This window comes from Protomyctophum bolini (assembly GCF_963924005.1).
Source record: "Protomyctophum bolini genome assembly, chromosome: 17".
NCBI classification, from domain to species: Eukaryota; Metazoa; Chordata; class Actinopteri; order Myctophiformes; family Myctophidae; genus Protomyctophum; species Protomyctophum bolini.
The window spans coordinates 23,777,434-23,797,177 of NC_137878.1; the positions used below are offsets into that span (position 1 = coordinate 23,777,434).

At 41.8% G+C, this 19,744-nt stretch overlaps 2 protein-coding genes across 2 annotated transcripts; one reads left to right on the forward strand and one right to left on the reverse strand.

Moving 5' to 3' along the window:
* Positions 1 to 1,739: 1,739 nt before the first annotated feature.
* cdcp1b (CUB domain containing protein 1b) lies at positions 1,740 to 15,515 on the forward strand. The gene is made up of 13 exons (XM_080787659.1): positions 1,740 to 1,921; positions 5,295 to 5,519; positions 5,951 to 6,301; positions 6,399 to 6,611; positions 6,896 to 7,246; positions 8,893 to 9,105; positions 9,280 to 9,636; positions 9,912 to 10,271; positions 10,681 to 10,878; positions 11,528 to 11,890; positions 12,831 to 13,190; positions 13,680 to 13,764; positions 14,131 to 15,515. Exons 1-13 carry the CDS (start codon positions 1,852 to 1,854, stop codon positions 14,663 to 14,665), a joined length of 3,681 nt encoding a protein of 1,226 aa, XP_080643785.1. The 5' UTR covers positions 1,740 to 1,851; the 3' UTR covers positions 14,666 to 15,515.
* Positions 15,516 to 15,640: 125 nt separating this feature from the next.
* Positions 15,641 to 19,426, reverse strand: LOC308332048 (tetranectin-like). The gene is made up of 3 exons (XM_080787660.1): positions 19,245 to 19,426; positions 18,747 to 18,845; positions 15,641 to 17,091 (listed from the first exon to the last, which is right to left on the reverse strand). Exons 1-3 carry the CDS (start codon positions 19,360 to 19,362, stop codon positions 16,685 to 16,687), a joined length of 624 nt encoding a protein of 207 aa, XP_080643786.1. The 5' UTR covers positions 19,363 to 19,426; the 3' UTR covers positions 15,641 to 16,684.
* Between the last annotated feature and the right edge of the window lie 318 nt (positions 19,427 to 19,744).

A 19,744-nucleotide genomic window follows, 5' to 3' on the forward strand; every position in this document is an offset into this window, starting at 1 on the left:
AGTGCAACAAACCATGTACAACCCAGATTCGGCACAAAGAAGGGACTAAATTATTTTCGCTCCTATGCCACCAAAATGTGGAACGCCCTACCAACAGTCATTAAGACATGCAATCCCTTGACTCCTTCAAAACCGCTCTCAAAGGGCATCTACGGACGGCTGCAATTCGAAACTGCATGGCCCCTGTATTAAATCTGAATCCCCCCCCACCGCCCCCCCCTTTCCCCTCACTGAATATGTTTCTTTTCCGTTTTTTCTTCCTTTATGATGAATTCCTGCTCTGTTCTTTATAACTACATAGAAGTGTCTATTTGTATGTCTCTAAATGTTTTGATGAATTGAACAATTAAGGTGCACCCTGTTGTAAACATGTGTAATGCTTAATTGGGTCGTCCACTCACAGTTAACAGTCTTTGTATTTAGTTTGTGCTTGAAATGTACTGTAATTCTACAAACTGTTAATACATATTTCAATCAATCAAAAGAGACGGCATGGAACCCACTCAGCGACAACATATTATTTATTCTCATAAATTGTGTGTTGCTGCCCCCATGTGGTCTGAGCTCTCTGATAGTTATGTCCAGAGTAGGTCTACCAGATGAGATGATGAAAGCAATACGGCAAGTAGGGAATTTATTACAGTAAATGGCCTAATGGGGAACCCTGGCAGTTGCTGGTACAATCAATGAATTCATTAGCCTACTGTGAATATAAAGTTTTTCAAAAACATAGCCTATTTCTTAGAAAATCGGCATAGTATTGTTAAATAGGCCTTCTATAGCCAACTTTTATTATAGTTTCGAAACATTTGTATGTTTTAACTTTTGAAACACAATAGCCTATTTGAAATCTATCTTGTGTGGGAATTAAAAACACGATTATGACAATGTGTGAGACGAGTGCGTATGTGCGCTGGCGAGCACGAGCAGCATAGCCTACGTGTATCGATGTGGATGTGTATGCGTGCATGCATGACCACACAAGTATTATGTGAGGAGTGAGGACACATCCGCGCATTCGGGCCCCCGGCTGTTTCACTCAGGAATGCTGGCGTCATGAGGCGTGTGGAGACAGGAGGATGCCTCTGAAATACTGCAGTATTAACCTTAGAGTAAGGTATTCTATTAACCCCAATAGGCCCAGCAGCTCCATGAAGTGACTGACAAACAACAAAACTTCATGCAAAAAAAATTGGCACTGAACGGACAGGTTTTACTGAAAACACACCTGCCCCAAATCAACAATGTCAAGTTTCTTTCTTTCTTTTAAGTCAAAGCTATGCCTATCATATTGGGACAGCTTACATTTGTGAAGACCTAACTCATTCCTATAATTAATAAACAGGTGCCCTAGCCCTATATTAGTTCTTCAGGCTCCATCTACTCCACTCCCTTTCTCTTTTTGCTCACACAGCATGATGCAGTGCCAACTATCCTTGGCATGTGACAATGTTTATAAATAGGGCAGCCATGCCGACTCAGTGCCAAGCAACAAAAGGATTTCTCATACGGTCCTGTGGTAATCCCCCAGTTATTTGGTATCATCATCAGGGGTTCAGCACAGCGACCACAGGGCAGCAGCATAACAGGCCTAACCGTTCATTGACTGTCAGGTTTCAACAGGTAACGTACCTGACAGTCTGTGAGCCACGCCCTCTGAGAGCCACGCCCTCCGCTCTGCCGTGCAGCAGCAGCTCGGATCACATCAGGAAGTTGCAGGACTGCTGCGCTGCTGTCAACTCAACGCCGTCGTGAGCATTCAAACGTTCTAATGGAAATGTGTATTTGGTAGCAGACGTAGCCTTGTTTTAAAAAAAGTCTTGTAGGCTTTTTATTTTTTTATCTAGCAAGATGAGGTTCTCTGTGATTTTCATTTCTACGCTCCTGGGAACCATGATGTTAGGCCTCTTCAACTTCTCAGGTGAGAACACAATCTCTAAATATGAGAGAAGTAAATGGGTGTTGTTACTAGGCCTTGTAAAAGCATCGTTTGCTTTAGTCCTCTGCTACATTATACATTACTTAAGTAAGTCTATATAGGTTTATGGCTGACCAGTCTATTACATTCAAGTCTGTTAATGTACAGTAATACAAATTAGTAGACCTAGGGCTAACAAATTAGTAACATAATTTGCTTGGATTCAGTGGGTATAGGCTTTGTAAAAACAGCATGGCTGTCAAAAGTCCAAAATGTTTGTTTAGTTTTACAAAACAAACATCATATTCTAAAAGACTTCTTTGGCAATGTAGTAGGCTAGTCCTCTTATAATTTGAGTTGACACAGTGATGAAAATAAAGACAAATTTCTTGAATGAATAGCTGCCATGACTTTTGAACTCTTTAGGCCTACTGAAGGACAATTATATGCCGCTTTTAGAGGCATTATTGTCATAGGCTACAATGCAGGCACATCAACCTAAATAATAGTTGTTTTTCCTGCATAACTCATAAACGTTAGCGACTGTTTTATTATTTCTTTAATATTAATTAGTTTACTGTCGACTCTACTTCACCACAGCAACGTTTCACTGTCTTGGACTGTGTGACACACCCATTGTTTACAGTCCCTGCCCTTGAGAACTGCATTTATGGTATAGGGAGGCTTTTCTCAAAGCAAATGCTAGGGTACTGTTCTCCACTTTCAAGTCACCAAGTTTCTGGTGATTTCAACTGCTGCATCTTGTGTGTGAACTGAAAGGGTTCATTCAAATCAAATGCTGAATACTGCAGTGCTTCCTGTTAAAAAAGAAACAAATAATAGCCTAATGTTTTGAATGCTAAGGGACATTTAAATGTAAATTAAACTGTCGTAATTATGTCCTATTTCTGTCTGGAAGCTTCATCAATAGCTCCATATGGAAAGAATGTATCACTCTAGCAATGATTAGGGTGGTTTTAGTGGGGAACATAAGGCAGTTATTCAGTACTCTGGAAGTCTGGTTCACTTTTGTGAACACAGAATTTGCATGCAAGACCAGTTACCAATAGTCATTATGTTATTTATCAGATCAACAGTTTTACTTACAGTTTAATAATAAAAAATGCAAAGTTTTGCAAACCAGTTTTCGTGTTCCATCAAGGAGCGAAAGTCTTTCAGTACAAGGCGACTGACTGCTATTGAACGTGTACATTGGGGAAATCGATTCTGAAGCCCAAAATGAATATGCATTTGGCCACGGAAACCCTTCTGAAAATATTTTGTGCCAGGACAGGGACCCCAGAAGAGCAGATTTGTCTTATTACAAAAATTCCAAACAAATTAAAGAATGGCGATGTACAAGCTCAACAGATCACATTGCGTTGTGAGCTTTTAGAGGGGCTATTTTTGAATAGCCATAGTAAATGGCTTAAAGTGCTTGAACTGATTTTGATGCTATATTAAATTATTTTACTGGGACCCCCTGGATCCCAATTTCAGAACCACTGCCATAAAAATAAAAATAAACAGCCCAGAAATGTCATGTAAATCAATGTAGCCTCAAAAACCCTGGTCCTTTGGGACCCTTGTAGTGTAGTTGGTTTTCGCTATAATTAATTCATTATGTTCACCTGGTGTCCTATGTCTACGGTATAGTCTTAATATATAGCTAGAAGTGCACACGAGGGAATCAACTTACTGTCAGGGTCCCTGACAATCAGGGTTGGAAGGAACCTCTGTTGTAAAACATGCAGTAAGTAGTCGTAACGTTTGCAAATAGCCCTCTGCTTTATCATCACATAAAGAGTCCACTGAAGATGGCTTTTAGGGCAGAAACACTGCTTGCCATTACTTTCCCTTTGTGCTGAATTGATACATTATTTGGAGCCTCTGTGCTGGTTTTGTGAGGGCAAACAGATCTTCTGTTCTAATGTTTGTGTTTGATTGAACAAACCAAAACGAATAACATTAACTGTGAAGACTGTAGTGTAGTCCTCATAATGAAATAGAAATACTTGCTGCTACACTAAACAGGGTTGGAACCAAAAGTTACATTTGCCCCCAGCACTATTACTGCATACAATTACAGGAAAGTACCGATGATTGTTTCAACTACGGTTGTTAAAGGATTAGGCTATTATGTACCTAATGTAGAAGTACTGGGTACATGTATAGAGAACATGTATCAAGAGTCGCAGAGGAGAGTCAAATATCACAGAGACAGGAGATATTCATGTTTGAAAAACAGGACAGAGGGCTTGTTCACCTCCCCCCCATTGGATGACTCAGGACTAATTCAATGAGTCGTCTCTGGTCCACTGGCACTGGTAGTGCCACAGAGACAGGTGTGCCTGGAACCGTTCTATTTGCTTAATCGTTGACATCGACCAGGCTCATAGGTGTATGCCTTTTGTTATTAGATGTGTATCCATGGTGCTCAGTTGATAGCTTAACACTGTAAGTGACACTTGGACACTGCTCTGCTTTGTGTGTGTACTACTGAGGATGGCCAGCCACCTGACACCGTTTTTCCTCTCTGTTGATTTGAATGTCAACGTTGTCAAGCAAACCTGAACTATCTATCTAGCCACACCATCTCATATGGATCGCTCCCGGGAACCACGCAATGTGATTTATACAGTGTGGCCCTGCAGGATGTCTAGCTGTCTTGGCTGTAAGAGGGTCTGTGTGTCCAATGCTAATCTCACAAACTGCTGGACAGATCAGCGCCAAATCTATTCTGCCAGTAGGCGACGGCCACAAAAGTGTTTTTGACACGTTTCTAGACTTTCTTTTATTTCACTTTAAGTCATAGATCATGTCATACAGTAGATGGCTTGCATCATACGGTAGATGACTGACATCACTCAGCTTGACCACTGTTATCCACAAGTCTGTTATCCACATTGGAGGCTCGCCATTCCAATTTTTGTAGTGCTATGTTGAGTATAGTGCTCTCGAGAGTTTTGCAATGCTTTAAAATAGACTGTTCTGTTAGCAATGTAATGTAATTGTTGGTTTTGTCTATTATTAATGTGTGTAATGGTAGCAATGACATAATGGAATAGAATAGCTTTCTATATCATTGTCCAATCTGGTTGGAGAATTATTCAATTACGGATTGAGCTATAATCCATACGTTGTATGTCTCCTGACAGAGAAAGAGGTATTGTAATGTTTGAACTATAATAGCCAATCCGGTGTGCTTCATCTAATTTTATTGTCAACGCCTGTTAGGACACCAATCCAGTGGAATTGGCCATTGGAAGAGTAGGGAGACCACCTCAAAGTACTGCAGATATGCTACTGGTAAATAAATAAATAAAAATGAAGTCCTATTGTCGCTTTAACTTTCACCTTTTTGCTGTTTCTTCAGAATGTCTACAGAAGACGGTGACACTTCAGAAAGGCTTTGTGATGACTGTATCCACTACCCTGCCTGCTGACCCGTGCACTGTGTGCACACTCAGCGGGGTCAATAACACCCAGTCGTCTTGTGATTCCACTCTGACTGTGGCAGCTGAAGAAGAGGTCACTTTGCTCTTCAACTGCTCCAAGCCTCTTGAGGAGGCTTATGCTGTCACGGTCATTAGCAGTATAGGTGAGTTTCTCCATTCTATAATGATGTTGGAACACATTGCTCCATTCTTCAGCTTCACACAATGCACAGTGAAATCCCATTGGCTGCATTAATATGAATGCAATCAATGTATTGCATCATGAATGTAATCAAAACTGGGGGGAGGGATGGGGTGAGGGAGAAAAAAAAAAAAAAGGTATGGTCAAACTGTACTAAATTGTTGATGCCTACTACCAGTAAACATATATTAAAAAAAATATATATATATATTTGTCCCCCCAAAAAAAAGAAAAAAGAATGTAATCAAAGGTTTAGGCTTTCCCAGAATAGTTTCCCAGTGAATGAGAACATCCACGTTGTTCTATTGATTAAATATACCCTCTTAGCACTCAAACTGTACAACCAGTTCGGTAATTTTCTTCTCTTAACCTCTCGTTTGTTTACATATTCAGAATGCACTGCAGACTCCTGCAGCCCTACCACGGGAGAAGCTGAACCTTCCATCCTCACAGAATTCTCGCGAACCTTCACCTGGAACCTAAAAGCACCCGAAAAGACTGTCTTGGGTGTGGACATCCTAGGGGTCGGAATCAAAGAAACCAAAGACCCAAATTCATGTCCCGATGGTTTTCAGTACTCGATATCCCAAGGCAAACGGAACGGAGATGTCTGGACCCAGGCCTACTGCAGAGATGGTTCTGTGACCCATTTAGACCTGCCCAGTCAAGTTGCTGTGTCTCTACAAGTTAAACCGAAGATAGCACCACCTCCTATTGTTTTCACCGTGTCTGCCAAGCCTTTGAGTAAGGACATGGTCAAATCAGATTGTTTTTTTTAATGTTTTTATTCTTAAATGAAGAATGAGTGCATAATATACTCTCCCTCTCTGTCATTCAAAAGGTCAACCGGTGGTTATAACCACCGACATGGGGACCACTGTGATAATCACGGGTGAGGCTGATGGACCGAACTGTAACGTGTGCTTAAATGAGGGTTCCAACCCCACCTGCAGCTCCACGGCACTGGAAATATCAGATCCCCAAAAGTCCTCAGTGGAGTTTAGCTGCCCTCAGCCTCAAGATTCATTTGGTGTTCAAATCCAGAAGAAAATAGGTGAGGGTTGAAATGAATGAACGAACATGAAATGAAATGAATGAACGCAACATGAATGAGTTTTAATGTATTAAAATGAATAGTAAAGAGGCTGATAGACACTTGACATTGGAAAAGTAAGTTGGAAGTTTATAATGTATTGACTAAATATATATATTTATTTGAAAATAATACGGAATTGCCTTTTTGTATATTTGCAATTGTTGTTTGTTTGATCAGCTGCTATGCCCTGAAATGTCAAAACGCATTAATGATAATTTCTCTTTTTAATTTTAAACACCCAGAATGCACCAAGACCTCCTGCAGTCCAGCTTCAGGAGACGTTCAGCCAGGTATCTTCATAGATTTCCCCAGAAGCCTCACATGGGAAGTCAGTTTACCCGAGAAGACGGTACTGTCTTTGGACTTCCCCGGTGATGGATTGAAGGAAACTACTGGACCAAAGAAATGTGAAGATGGTTACAAGTACACTGTGAGAACCACTAATGATGCAGGAGAGGTCCAAAATAATTACTATTGCAGGAAGGGAACTATTTCCCATCTGGATCTGCTTGGCAAGACAACGGTGACGATACAAGTCCCCCAGGGTGAAGAACCAGGCGCGACTGCATTCACTGTGAAAGCAGTGCCCAAACGTAAGTCCTACAGAGCTCACGTTGACACATGATCTGTGTTGTTATCTGGAATCATTGGATGTTTTGGGTCTCGCAACAACAGACGCGCTCCTCCAGGCGACCCGACCAAGGCTGATCAGACCCTGGCCTGTGTCGAAGTGGCATGCTACTGTCTCTTGGGGGTTCAGAGACAGTCAGTGGCTGATGAGATGTTGGCGACACTAGGAGGCTCTGGGCACTGTTTCATTAGAACCTATTCATTATTAACAATTATCAATAGAACTATATTATTAGCGAAAAAAGTGGAGGTGCAAAAAGTAAAAAAGTTACGGATGGTGCTTCAAGGATCAAAGGGACTATACTATAGCACATATAAGAAAGCATATAAGAAAGAGGGGTGATTCGAGCACTCAAAAGTTTAAAAAATAGCAATACTTTCCCTGATGAAGGCTCGTTTGAGTCGAAACATGTTGGCGTTTTAAACGTAACTTTAATTATTTTATTTATTTTACTTTTTTGAGTGCTCGGATTGCCCATCTTTATTGTATTACATATTATAAATTACATTTCTTATAATAACATGATCCAGGGGGTATAATGGCGTGATTTCACGTTGATCCCAGGCTTCATGTTGCCAGCCTGTAATGTCGGTCATCTATGACGCATCTATACTGTATGGCTCTATATTTGGCCAAGGTTTCAGCCCAATCTGAACCCAAATTACCCAAAGTTACACATTTCAAACAATATAAAGCATATTATGTGGAAGATAAAATGCATGGCGGTTCCTTGGCCCACTTGCAGACAGTGTGCACATTACATTTGGCAGTGATCAGTCCAGTGGTTTGCAAGATTATCTCTGGATAAACAGACCGATGATCCAATGACTGGTAATGATTTGATTCTTGTATGTCATAGATAACCTCACTAGTCACTAAAGGAGATGAAACGCCTACTGACCTGAAGTGTAGTCCTGGAGGCCACATACAATGCCTACATGACTAATAACTATGAATGTTGTAGCTTTTTAAAAACTAAACATGAAAACGAAGTTATGAGACATCGCTCAGTCACACAGGTAGGAGATTGTTGTTAATAAAAACAAAGGTCATCACATACCATATCTATGATGACACCTTTTGGGCCCTATCCACCCCCATCAACTTCCATTGTACGATTTAAGTTAAATATTTTGAAAGGCATTCTGCCAGGAAATTTGGCACCGATAGGTCAGTCCAGTGTTTTGCGAGATTAGCCCTGGACAGACAGACCCATTTCTAGACTGGAATAGCCTGCCCATCAGATCAGCCCAGTCCATCTAGGTTTTTAAATCCCTACTCAAAACCTACTTGTTCTCCCTGGCTTTTAATTGCACTTGAGCCTATCAAATTAGTTAACATTTTCTTTGTGCGTAGATGGGCACATTATTTGTTGATGCTCTGTTTTAACCATGTACAGCACTTGGTCAGCTTTCGTTGTTGCTTCATAAGTAAAGTTTAATGTGATACTACTTGCCGCCTACAGAGCCATGGCATAATAATAACGTATGTGGATATGCTTTCTTATGTATGCCATTTATGACAATAAATACAAATCTGGGGCCCCTTGTGTACGATTCATACTATTCTGTAACATCCTTCTAACCTCACCCCTCTGTCTCCCTTCAGAGGGCAGAAGGATGTCTGTGATGCCTGACACTGACACCAGAGTCACCATCAGTAGGCAGGGCAAGGAGCCACCCTGTGAAGTTTGTGTTGGTGAAGAACCGCAGCAGTGCAACCCGACGTATCTGACCCTGAAGGACGCTCGAAACACCTCAGTAGAGTTTGACTGTCCTCGGCCACAGGACTTCTTCAGTGTATCGATCATCCGAGACATTGGTAAGAGGCTTTTAAAAACAACCAGAATTTGACTCAGAAGTAGGGATCTTATAGTACATATTTCAATATATTCCATACCAGAAGAAATATATAGTAAATGTATGTATTGTATTGATTGGTGTTATTTCAAATAGTAAAAATACTCTTCTGTTGCTTTGTCTCCGGTACATCTAGACTGCACCGAGACCACCTGCAGTGGTAACATTGTTCAGGCTGAGTCCTCCCTGTTCCCCGACTTCAACAGAACCTTCATCTGGGATATGAAAGTGGTATCTAATCGGGCCTTCCAAATGGAGTTCCCAGAACCAGGAATGAAACAGATTCCCAATGGGGAGACGTGCACAGATGAGCACACGTACACCATCATCACCTACTTACGCAGTGGGCCAGCCACCATTGGAACCTTTTGTCGAAGTGGCACCATCAATACCATCCAGGTTCGCTACAAGGGCCGTGTGTCTCTACAGGTGCCGTGGGACAAGAAACTAGATCCTCTGGACTTCAAGCTGACAGTTGGGCAGGAGACTAACAGTAAGTGTTGTATACCAGGTATCACCAGCTCCGGTCCTCTACAGTGAGAGAATGGCATTTCATCAACATGTTAATAGATTAATTTTCATTCACCCTTGTGGTGAATGAAAAATTATAAGTCGTACTGGCCTGGGATTCCCCCGACAGTGTGGGGAGAGAGTTGGTTCAGAACACAAAAGATGGGTTGCTAGTACTCGTATGACTCATTCCCATCGCATTATTCAGACGTCCGTCTCTCTCTCTTTCTTTCTCTCTCTTTCTCTGTCTCTCACCAGTGTTGGCCATAGTTAAAGTGGATCTCCCACGGGGCACATCAGATACTGACTTCATCACTACCAACTACCCCAGAGATTTCCCTGACAATCAGCAAATGAGGTGGCACTTCATAGTTCCTGGCATGCACAACTACACCGTGCGCTTGCTGGAGTACACCGACCCGGAGTGCCTCAGTAAGGAAGTGAAGGTGGAATACGAGAAGCAGGACAAGAAGGTGACTGAGCTGACCCTGACGAGCCCTCAGCCGGAGCACAAGCAGGGCAACTTTTACATGTCTCTGTGGAACTGTGAGACCAACAGCACACTGCAAGGTCTTACCCTGAAGTTCAGAGTGTCTGTCATGAGGAGTGGACATCCAGGTGATTTGATGTTTCAGTGTTCAGTAGGACTGGCTTGTTGATTGAGACTCCCTTTTCCCATAGGTTTTGGTTGTGACATTCCGATACTGGTTCTAAAATTATACTTTGATCATAGTGTACCATGCTTAGTAAACAAAAGTAATTTCAACATTCCATTTGCTTTTCTAAAACGAATCGGCTTGCACTGAACTGATTCCCTTCATAAAATAACCAGATTTGTAAAACATTAAGCCAGATTAGTTATTTCTATTTTAGTATGACCTGCATGTGTCTCTATTCAAGATATAGTTGGTATAAAGTGCATAACACAGAAGGCATTCAGTCTGCCGTGCATTACGCATAAGTCTGCATCCATTTATGATATTCTGATATTTTGTTCTGTAATGTTTTGTTGGTGTTTTCTGTCCAGTTCTATGTACAGTAGATCTTACGAAAAGGGACAGCCTGTCCCTCCAGCTGGAGAAGGTGGGTTCAGATCCCTACTGTGAGATGAGCATTGATTCTGTTGTTAAAAAGAAGATTGTCGTGGCCCCGGGCACTAAAGCCAAACTGTCCTTCCTCGACTGTCCAAATGAAGATCTACGTCTCACTGCCAGTAAAACTATCGGTAAGATTGATTTTTCTATTGTACGAAATCAAAGAGGACAATTAAATGAAAATAAAAAACGGCTATCAGTGAAAGTAGCTTTGAGATCTGGGGCAAACACATCAATTGCCCTTTTCTCCCACAATTGTTGTTAACTGAGTCTCATTAACATTACTTTCACAATGTCCTCATGGAATTGTATCTGTTATATATCTGATTCTATGTTCTTATCGAGGGCGACAATAGAAGTCCCAAATCACAATCATTAACCTTCACATCCCTCATGGTGGTTTTATTTACGATCTATATATAGTCGCCGGGGCGGCAGTGGCTCAGGGGTAGAGTGGCTGCTTGGGAACCAGAAGGTTCCCAGTTCGATCCCGGGCTCCCCCAGAGTTAGTGTTGAAGTGTCCTTGAGCAAGACATGGAATCCTTAATTGCTCCCGATGAGCAGGTTGGTGCCTTGCATGGTTTCCTCCGCCATCAGTGTATGAATGTGTGTGTGAATGTAATGCACAATCTCTGTAAAGCGCCTTGGATAAAGGCGCTATATAAATGCACCATTTACCATAAATGCACCACTAGTTGAAATTATGCTCAGTAGTGTTGAGTAAAAAAATAATGATGATGATGATGAAGCCTTAAATGTCATTGTACCCCTGATCAACAGGCTGTCACAGTCTGGAGTCTTGCTCTGTGAGTGCCACGCCCCTCACCGTCCCCACACTGGACTTCGGCCTGCCCATTCCCCTCCACAGCTTCACCTGGCACCTGAACATCCCGGTGGATAGCACGGTGGACCTGCTGCCCCCCACAGGCTCCCTCAGGCAGTCCCTACCCGGACAGGAGTGCAACGGCAGTGTTTCCCTGCATATTGCTGAGGCCGACGGATCAGCCATCGGGGATTTCTGCTCCAAGGGAATCATCAGGAAAATACAGATCCATGCCAACATCTCTGTCACGGCCACAGCCCAGGACTTCAGCGAGATCAGATGGCCTTTTCTTAACGTCTCCTTCAGCAAGGAAATCAAAGGTTTGAATAGTCATAGTTAATGCATTGTTTGCATCTTAGATGAGATGACTTGACAATCATGACACATAACTTCTCCAAAGGGAAATGTGGGAAAGTAAACATTTTCCAAAAGTGGAATATTAATAAACATAATAACAGTGTTAATTCTTTCAGCAGATTTTGATTTAGTCTTAGTCCTATTTAGTCTTCTGAAATTGTTTAGTCTTAGTCGACTAACGGGATGAGGAGAGTGGAAATCAGATATTGAAGAAGACCTTAAGAGGCGGCTGTTCATAGCTACTGTGGAGTCAGTACTGCTGTATGGGGCCGAGACATGGACCCTTACAATACAACAGGAAAAAGCCCTGGATGGAGTCTACACAAGAATGCTACGAATGGCACTAGGTGTCACATGGACGGACCGCATCAGAAATGTGGACCTTTATGGGGACCTACCACGGGTCACAGACAAAGTCAGAGAGAGAAGGATGAGGCTGGCAAGGCACTGCGTCAGGCACTTGAGGCAAGTAAATTGACCCTATGGGAGCCAACCCAGGGCAAAGCCGGGAGGGGAAAGAAATGTACCACCTAATGTAGACGTGCTGTGGCGCGACAGCTTGGCTGACAACACTGAAGAGCTCAAGAACCTGACGTTGGATAGGAAATTGTGGAGGGCAGCGATCCAGGAATCCCGAGTTGGTGTTGGCTAGACCTCACTCTCGCAGCAACTAACTAACTAAATCAATCAAAATCTTAGTCTTTTAGTCAACAAAATGAACACTGCATAATAATAATCTTTTAGTTATTAGAATTTGTCATATATTGTAATATCTACTGTATACTGTAGTCATGGGCTCTTGGCTTATAAATTGTCACATGGGGGCGCTGGAGGATAGAAGGTGGAGGCTTCTGGTGGTGACAAATTCGCTACAACATAACCTCATTGCTCTGCTTTTTTCAGAGAGCATCATTTACACTGTGAACCCGAAGATGTCTTCGCCAGGCCTGCTGGCCACCCCTAACTGGCCCAATGGCATGAAGCCGTTCTCGACGGTGTCCTGGATCGTCAATCTGCAGAGCCAGTACGCTGCAGAGCTGCAGTTTGTCAACGTCAGCCAGCCAAAGTGTGGTCAGAGGCACACGGGCATCAAGGTCCAAACCCTGAGTGCCACGGAGCCGATGTTGAGCCGCAGGGAAGACGAGAAGCTGACGGATGACAAGCTACCGGTTCCAGAAAGCTTCTATCTCAACATGTCCAACTGTATGCCAGATGAGGGTCACTTTGGAGCCGTCACCAAAGTCACCCTGCAGAAGAAGAACAGTAAGAACATGTTGTATTGTTTTGCTGTAAGATGTACAGATATACTGTATAATGCAGGGTTTGAGGGGTGGACATTTTCTTAACCACTTAAGCCCTTGTATACTTCATCGTGCAACAAACAATGAAGATGGCAGATCTACAAGCTCACAATGTGTCACATGTGAGCTTGTAGCTGTTCTATTTTTGCTGTTAGAATAACAATATATTTGTTAGAATAACAATATATACTGTATAATAATCCATAATTGGGATATTCAGGGGTAATGAGGTTAACATACAGGCACATATTTAAATAAATTGTTAAATTGTCTACCCAGTAGCATGGATGAAATATAAATATAAATATAAAAAAAGGATATCAAAAGGAAAGGCATGTATCCCACAATTCCCCCTAGCATCTCAAACACCGGATATCTGCTGTGTATTTAACTATGACCTTTTCCTTGCTAATGTTTGTGATTTGTTTGTTTTTTTGTAACAATTCTGCAGATATCCTAGCCATCATACTGGGCATCGTAGGAGCGGTCCTCCTCCTCCTGCTCATCATACTGACTGCTGTGTGCATAGTGACAAAGTGAGTACGACAAAAAAAACAGACTTCTTTTATTGTAATAGTGGCGCAAGTATTGAGGCAGCGTTATCATTGTTGTGGGTAACACTGCCAGTGCTTTTGAACAAGGCTCTGGTCTTAGAGCTGGTCCCCAGGCACTGTTCAGTGGCTGAACACTTCTCCTGATGGTTAGGAATCTTCGGATGAATTCCATGTATGTGTTGATAAATTAATGAACGTAAAGTAAGTTATGTTGGCAGCTGTTTATGGTGCAAAGAATGTATCTGTGGAGTGTATCTTTGCACCACCAAAACCAAACAAATTAAAAAACAAATGTTTTTATGCCTGCTCACTCAAATAACGGCTCCTTTTATTTGATTTTCTGAACAGGAAAAAGAAGAAAGGGAAAATGCGCGCAGATAATTCTATCTACATTGGCAAGGGCAACATTTTCCGCCCAGGCGACAGACATTTCTCCAAAACTCGTTCAGACAACGAGTCCCACGTCTATGCCTCCATTGACGAGACCATGGTGTATGGACATCTGCTGCGGGATTCCAGTTATGTGGACAGCATGTCGGATCACTTCAAAGGTATTCAGACTGATTCATACCAGACCTTCACTGGACCTATCGACGGAGAACTCTCCGCCGTAAGAAAACCAGAACCGAGGGAAAAACTTGAGACGGACTATTTCCTGGACCCTGCGGACTCTTTCATCCCGTCCCGACCCCGCACCCCCATCCCTCTCGACCGGCAGGACAGCATGGGCTTCCACGACCGCAGGATGGTGGACAACGAGCTGTACACGTTCAAGAACATAGGGGACATTAACACCATTCGCCTCTCTGCAGCAGACCTAGAACCAGAGATGGAACCAGAGCTAGAACCAATGGCTGACACGATAATGGAGGATTCCGTATAGCACGGTGAGGCTGTGACTGTGTGTCATTGACAGACTACTGTTACAGACTACTTGTTGTGACAACTCTGGGCTTCCCAAGGGCTCACTGTTCTGGAGGAATGTGACAGAACATTGCATTAACCACAAACCCTAGCGTCTCTATTCTGGGGTGAACATTTGCAGAAAGTCTGTCTACAACAGGGAGTCTACAAGCTCAAAACATGCAAACTCAAGACATTTTGTTTAGCTTTGGAAGAAAGGAAAAAGGATGGGACCAAGAATAGACCCTAGGGAACCCTGGTAAACTAAGTACTGTATAATAGGGTTTAAGTGGTTTATTACACTCAGGGAACCCGGGAAATGGTCACTAACTGAACTACTGTAGGAGTGAATCAGTCAGATAGCATCAGTTCCTTTTTTCTAGTGTTTCTTCATCTAATGTTTTATAAAGGCAATATAGAAGTGCATTTCCTAAGAAGATTCAAACTGAAAAAGGAGAACACCCCCCCCCCCCCTCCTTCCCTCATTCTCATTCCCCTGCAATTATTTGATGTGCTTCTATATATTATATGTGCCCATATATTATGGGCACACATGTTATGTTATTGTTACTTGAAAGCGACTTTTATCGTTCCCTCAACATTGCCGTCGAGAATTTGTTTTTTTATTTGAATCTTGCTTGAGCAAGCCACTGATTTTAGGGGAGCTGCTGGGGCATTTAAAAAAAATGCATTTTAGGACCTTTGCTCAATGTATTTGTTAACCTTTTAGTGTTTTTTCTGGTAAATTGTTTTGTTTTTGTGCAAATTACTTTTTTTTCCATTTATTTTTATAATAAATTCTGTCAAATTTCGTTGACAAAGAAAAATCACTTGCTTTAGTGTTTGACAAAACTCATCTCACACTGGCCTATGACCTTGTATCCCTTAGTTTACTCGAGTCTAAATCATAGTGACCTTTATGAAATGGACGGTGAGCTTGACATAAACCACAGGAACTTAAGCCACAGAAAACGGTGAGGGTGTGGACAGGCCTCCATTGTTCACAGTGGAACCGTTTTATTGGAAGTGGCATTGGCAGAAGCCAAGTTGACCGAGTAACACCATACTTCAGTAAGAGACTTCATAATTATTTTAGATGCGTTTTTCATGTATAAAGTATCTCAGAATACACGTTTCTGCTAAATAGTAGTATACACAACGACAAACATAAAAACGCTGTTTCCGTGATTCATTGGCTGTATTTTTCAGGCTAGACAAGGCTACAAGACAACTAGACAACAAGGCTCTCACATCTGAACTAATCTTTGGTGTAAGGAATGCAGCAAGTTGAGATTTTTTTTGTATCAATGTAATTTATTGAACCTTAGGCTTGCACCAACTTGGCAAGGCATAGCAGAAGAGAAGTTTGTCATGGCAAGACTTAATTTAAACCAATGTTTCTTAAAATGTGGTTCAAGACCCCAAAAGGTTTTTACTATTTTATGAAGAGTCCTCCCCATGGGGAAGAATTAAATCCCCATCTCTTTAATATTAGTGAAAGCTGGTGCCAGCACCAGTACTGAGTTTAATGTGATTTCAGAAATAACAAACAACCAATATCATTGTATTTATCACTTTCTATACATATCATGTATAGAAAGTGAAAAATACAATGTTGGTGTGATATTCTCACAGAAGTCAGTGATGCTACTGCAAGTGACCTCTGTCCCCACCTTTTTTTGTTTTTCAAAACCCATGTTCTAACCAGGATTTTCTGTAACCACAAAGAATGTACGGGACACGTTACAACTACTACTGAACACTGGTGTTTCGTGGTCTTGCATTATATTTTCATTTTGATGCATCACTTAATGTGGGACAACTTGTACTTTGTTTTCTATATGACATTAATGCAACTGAAATGGATTTGGATTAGATCCCAATGCAAAACCAGCTTAGAAGCACTGGTTTAAACCGTTATTTCAGTGAAAGTGGCAATGAACAATGATTACACAGCAAAAAGCATTCTATGGTTAAGACGTGTGTGTCTGTTCAGAGTTCAGACAATGTTGAACTGGCAAACGGAAGCCTTCTCCTCACGACAATTCTCATCAAACCACTTCCCACCTGCGGCCTCCGAGAGCAAAACACAGTTCTGGGACATGCCCCCATCGGGCTGACGGGCCCGGTAGTTGGAAGTGTCCCAGTTCCTGTAGACGACGCTTGACCCAGACTGGTCCATCCAGGTGCCCTCGGTCGCCATGTCGCTGATGCCCAACCACACCTGCTCGTCTGGAGCGATGCTCTGGCGGATGTAGTCATTGAGCTGGTCATTCTCGTCAGCGGATGTCGGGGTACCAAGGACACCGCCCAGGGCGTTGCAGTCATCACTAGCTGTGTGATAGCGCTTCTTCAGGGGTTCAGACAGGTAACATTTGTTATGGATCTTTACACCCTTCAGACACACTGCGGATACAAGAGGGGAAACCCATGATTAGATTTTCTTACACTTTAATTTTATAGATAATACAACCTTTCTCTGTTAATAAATAATAACAAATGTAAGTTTTTTTCTGGATTCAGAATATGACCATGATGCCCTGAATGACTTTGATCAATGTCCTAACCACATATGGTTTACATTCACGTAGAATGGTTTTGTGGATTCGGACAGCAACTGTAAGTCATTTTGTGTTCTGGACAAAAGGTCAGACAAGAGCTTTCCATGTGTTCTCCAGACCAATACAGAACCATCATAGACAATCATTATGTAACCCATCTGACTTCATTTATTTAACACAAAAAAGGCCAATCCCAGACTGTGACATTTGACTATTACTATCGTCATCAACGTTCTAGCAGTATAAAGAAATACATTTAATATCCTGGGCCATGGCTCAGCGGTCCAGGGCAGGCACCTTGGCTGGTAATCCAGTCTGGCAGTGTGCCGCGGGTTTGACTCCCGATACCGACGGCCTTTACTGCATGTCACCCCCCCATATCTCTCCCCATTTCCTGTCAGCCTACTGTCTGTCCCTACATAAACAATATAAAAAGCCACAAAAAAACACATACTGTATATTTAAAAAATATATACATTTAATGTACTATATATCTTAGACTGGTGGGCTACAATACTGATATATTAGGATAAACCCCTCTTCTCAGAGGTTATCAAATTGTACAGTTTTTACTGCTGTTTTTAAAACCACTTCGTGGAGCATTGGGGCCTCATTCAACTTGTAGCACCGAGCCACTAAATGCCCTAAACATGGAAGCAACTAAAATGCAATGTGTGAAAGGTTCAGCAACACAGGGGTTATCTGACCTGAAGTAGACACAGCTAGGTGCATGTTCCTCGACACATGCTGAAATTAAAGGCACACTAAATAAGGTACAGTTATGTAACATTTACCGGTAATAGTAATATACTAAACAAACCTACTGTTGTCTGTTTTTGCAAACTGTAAGAGGGTTTACGACATCCATCCCAAATTGCACTTTTTCCATATACACCAATCAATCTCTTGCTGAATAGTTGAGCTACAGGCACACAACACGTCACAACCAGAGTGCATTGTGAGCTTGCAGAACAGATATTTTTGGCTAAAGTTACCCCGAGAATATGGATATGAATGCTGGGATTCGAGTAGTTTAAAAGAACACTACCGATTTTCAACTGTATCTTAATACAAAATGATTTGTACTCTCTAATGCTCATTATAAGATGACACAATTTCTGTGTCGTACTCACTCTGTATCTCATATGTTCAGAAACCAGTCTCTACCAATGACATCATTGATGGGGTTTTCAAGCTCAGTCATAATCTACAGCCTTTCTCTCCCTGGGAAAGTCAAGTTAGCATGCTATAATAGAAAACATTGCTTTGCTTTGAACAATAACAAATACAAAAGTTTGAAATGACCAAACTTGTCTACTGATGTCACCGGCAGGCAGGTTTCGGAACTGTCCACAGCCGCGTCCTCTGAGACACAGTGAGTAGATGGAAATGGTGCTGTCTTATAATGAGCATATAGGACCAATATGAAGATATGTTGAAAATGGGCAAAGTGATCCTTTTTAGAAAACAGCAACAAGTAAAAAACCCTTCCTACAGTACCTGTCTGCAAGGACTGCTGTTCTTTCAGCAGATTGAGCTCCTGGAAAATGTCATCTATTTGTCTCTGTAGACCCTCGATGGCAACATCCTTGGTTAGATCTGCCCCAAACACACAAGACGGGTGTGGATTAAAACCCAGAAGAGACAGACAGTTGGATTAATACAGGAGTGCGAGAGCTGGGAACTCAGATTAATACATACCGGAGACAGTGAAAAAGACTGAGTGAATTAAAACATTTGAAATAAACAGGTGTGTTAAAACAGAACAGACAGACAAGTGGATTAAACACAGGAGAGTTGGGTGGAAGTAATCAATAATCAATGACATAATAGTACATGCTCCTTTGTGTATCAGGAAAATATATCCTCAAAGAAATATACTGAGAGGGGTAGTGGCATTGTATAATAAGAGCTGTATGAGGCGATGTTTAGCTGCAGAAAACAAGTAATATTTAATGCAATACAAATGCAATGCATGTTTGTTTTCATGTCACCCACCTCTCTTCCTCTTTGGTGGTGCCTGTTGAAATGCACTGCTCACCAGAAGGAGTACTCCCAGCAAAACACAATTTCCTTTGAAGTCCATGGTCACAACTGTTGAGTGAGGCTCAAGCATGGAAACTGGCAATTTATCTGCTTCTGTCTGTCCTTCACTCCCTCCCTTCCCACAACAGGGGAAGGATGCTGCAATCCAGAGAGACCGCTTGCGATGTAAGTGTTAACAAGAAGCAGGCATGGAAAGCAGGTTGAGACTGGTAGACAGAGTGAGGCATGAATCTCCCTTTTATTTATATGACATTTATATCAACTCCTTTTATACGGTATGCCTGTGTTGACAGAATACAACATATGAATGTCATATGTACGTTGTTTGTATATTTTCTGTATATCTTGAAAAACATGATGGATTTTGGAATAATATATATTTTTTAAATATACTAGGTTACATTGTTAGTATAAATGAGTATGAAAGTGGCTTTGATCACATCTTATTTTCA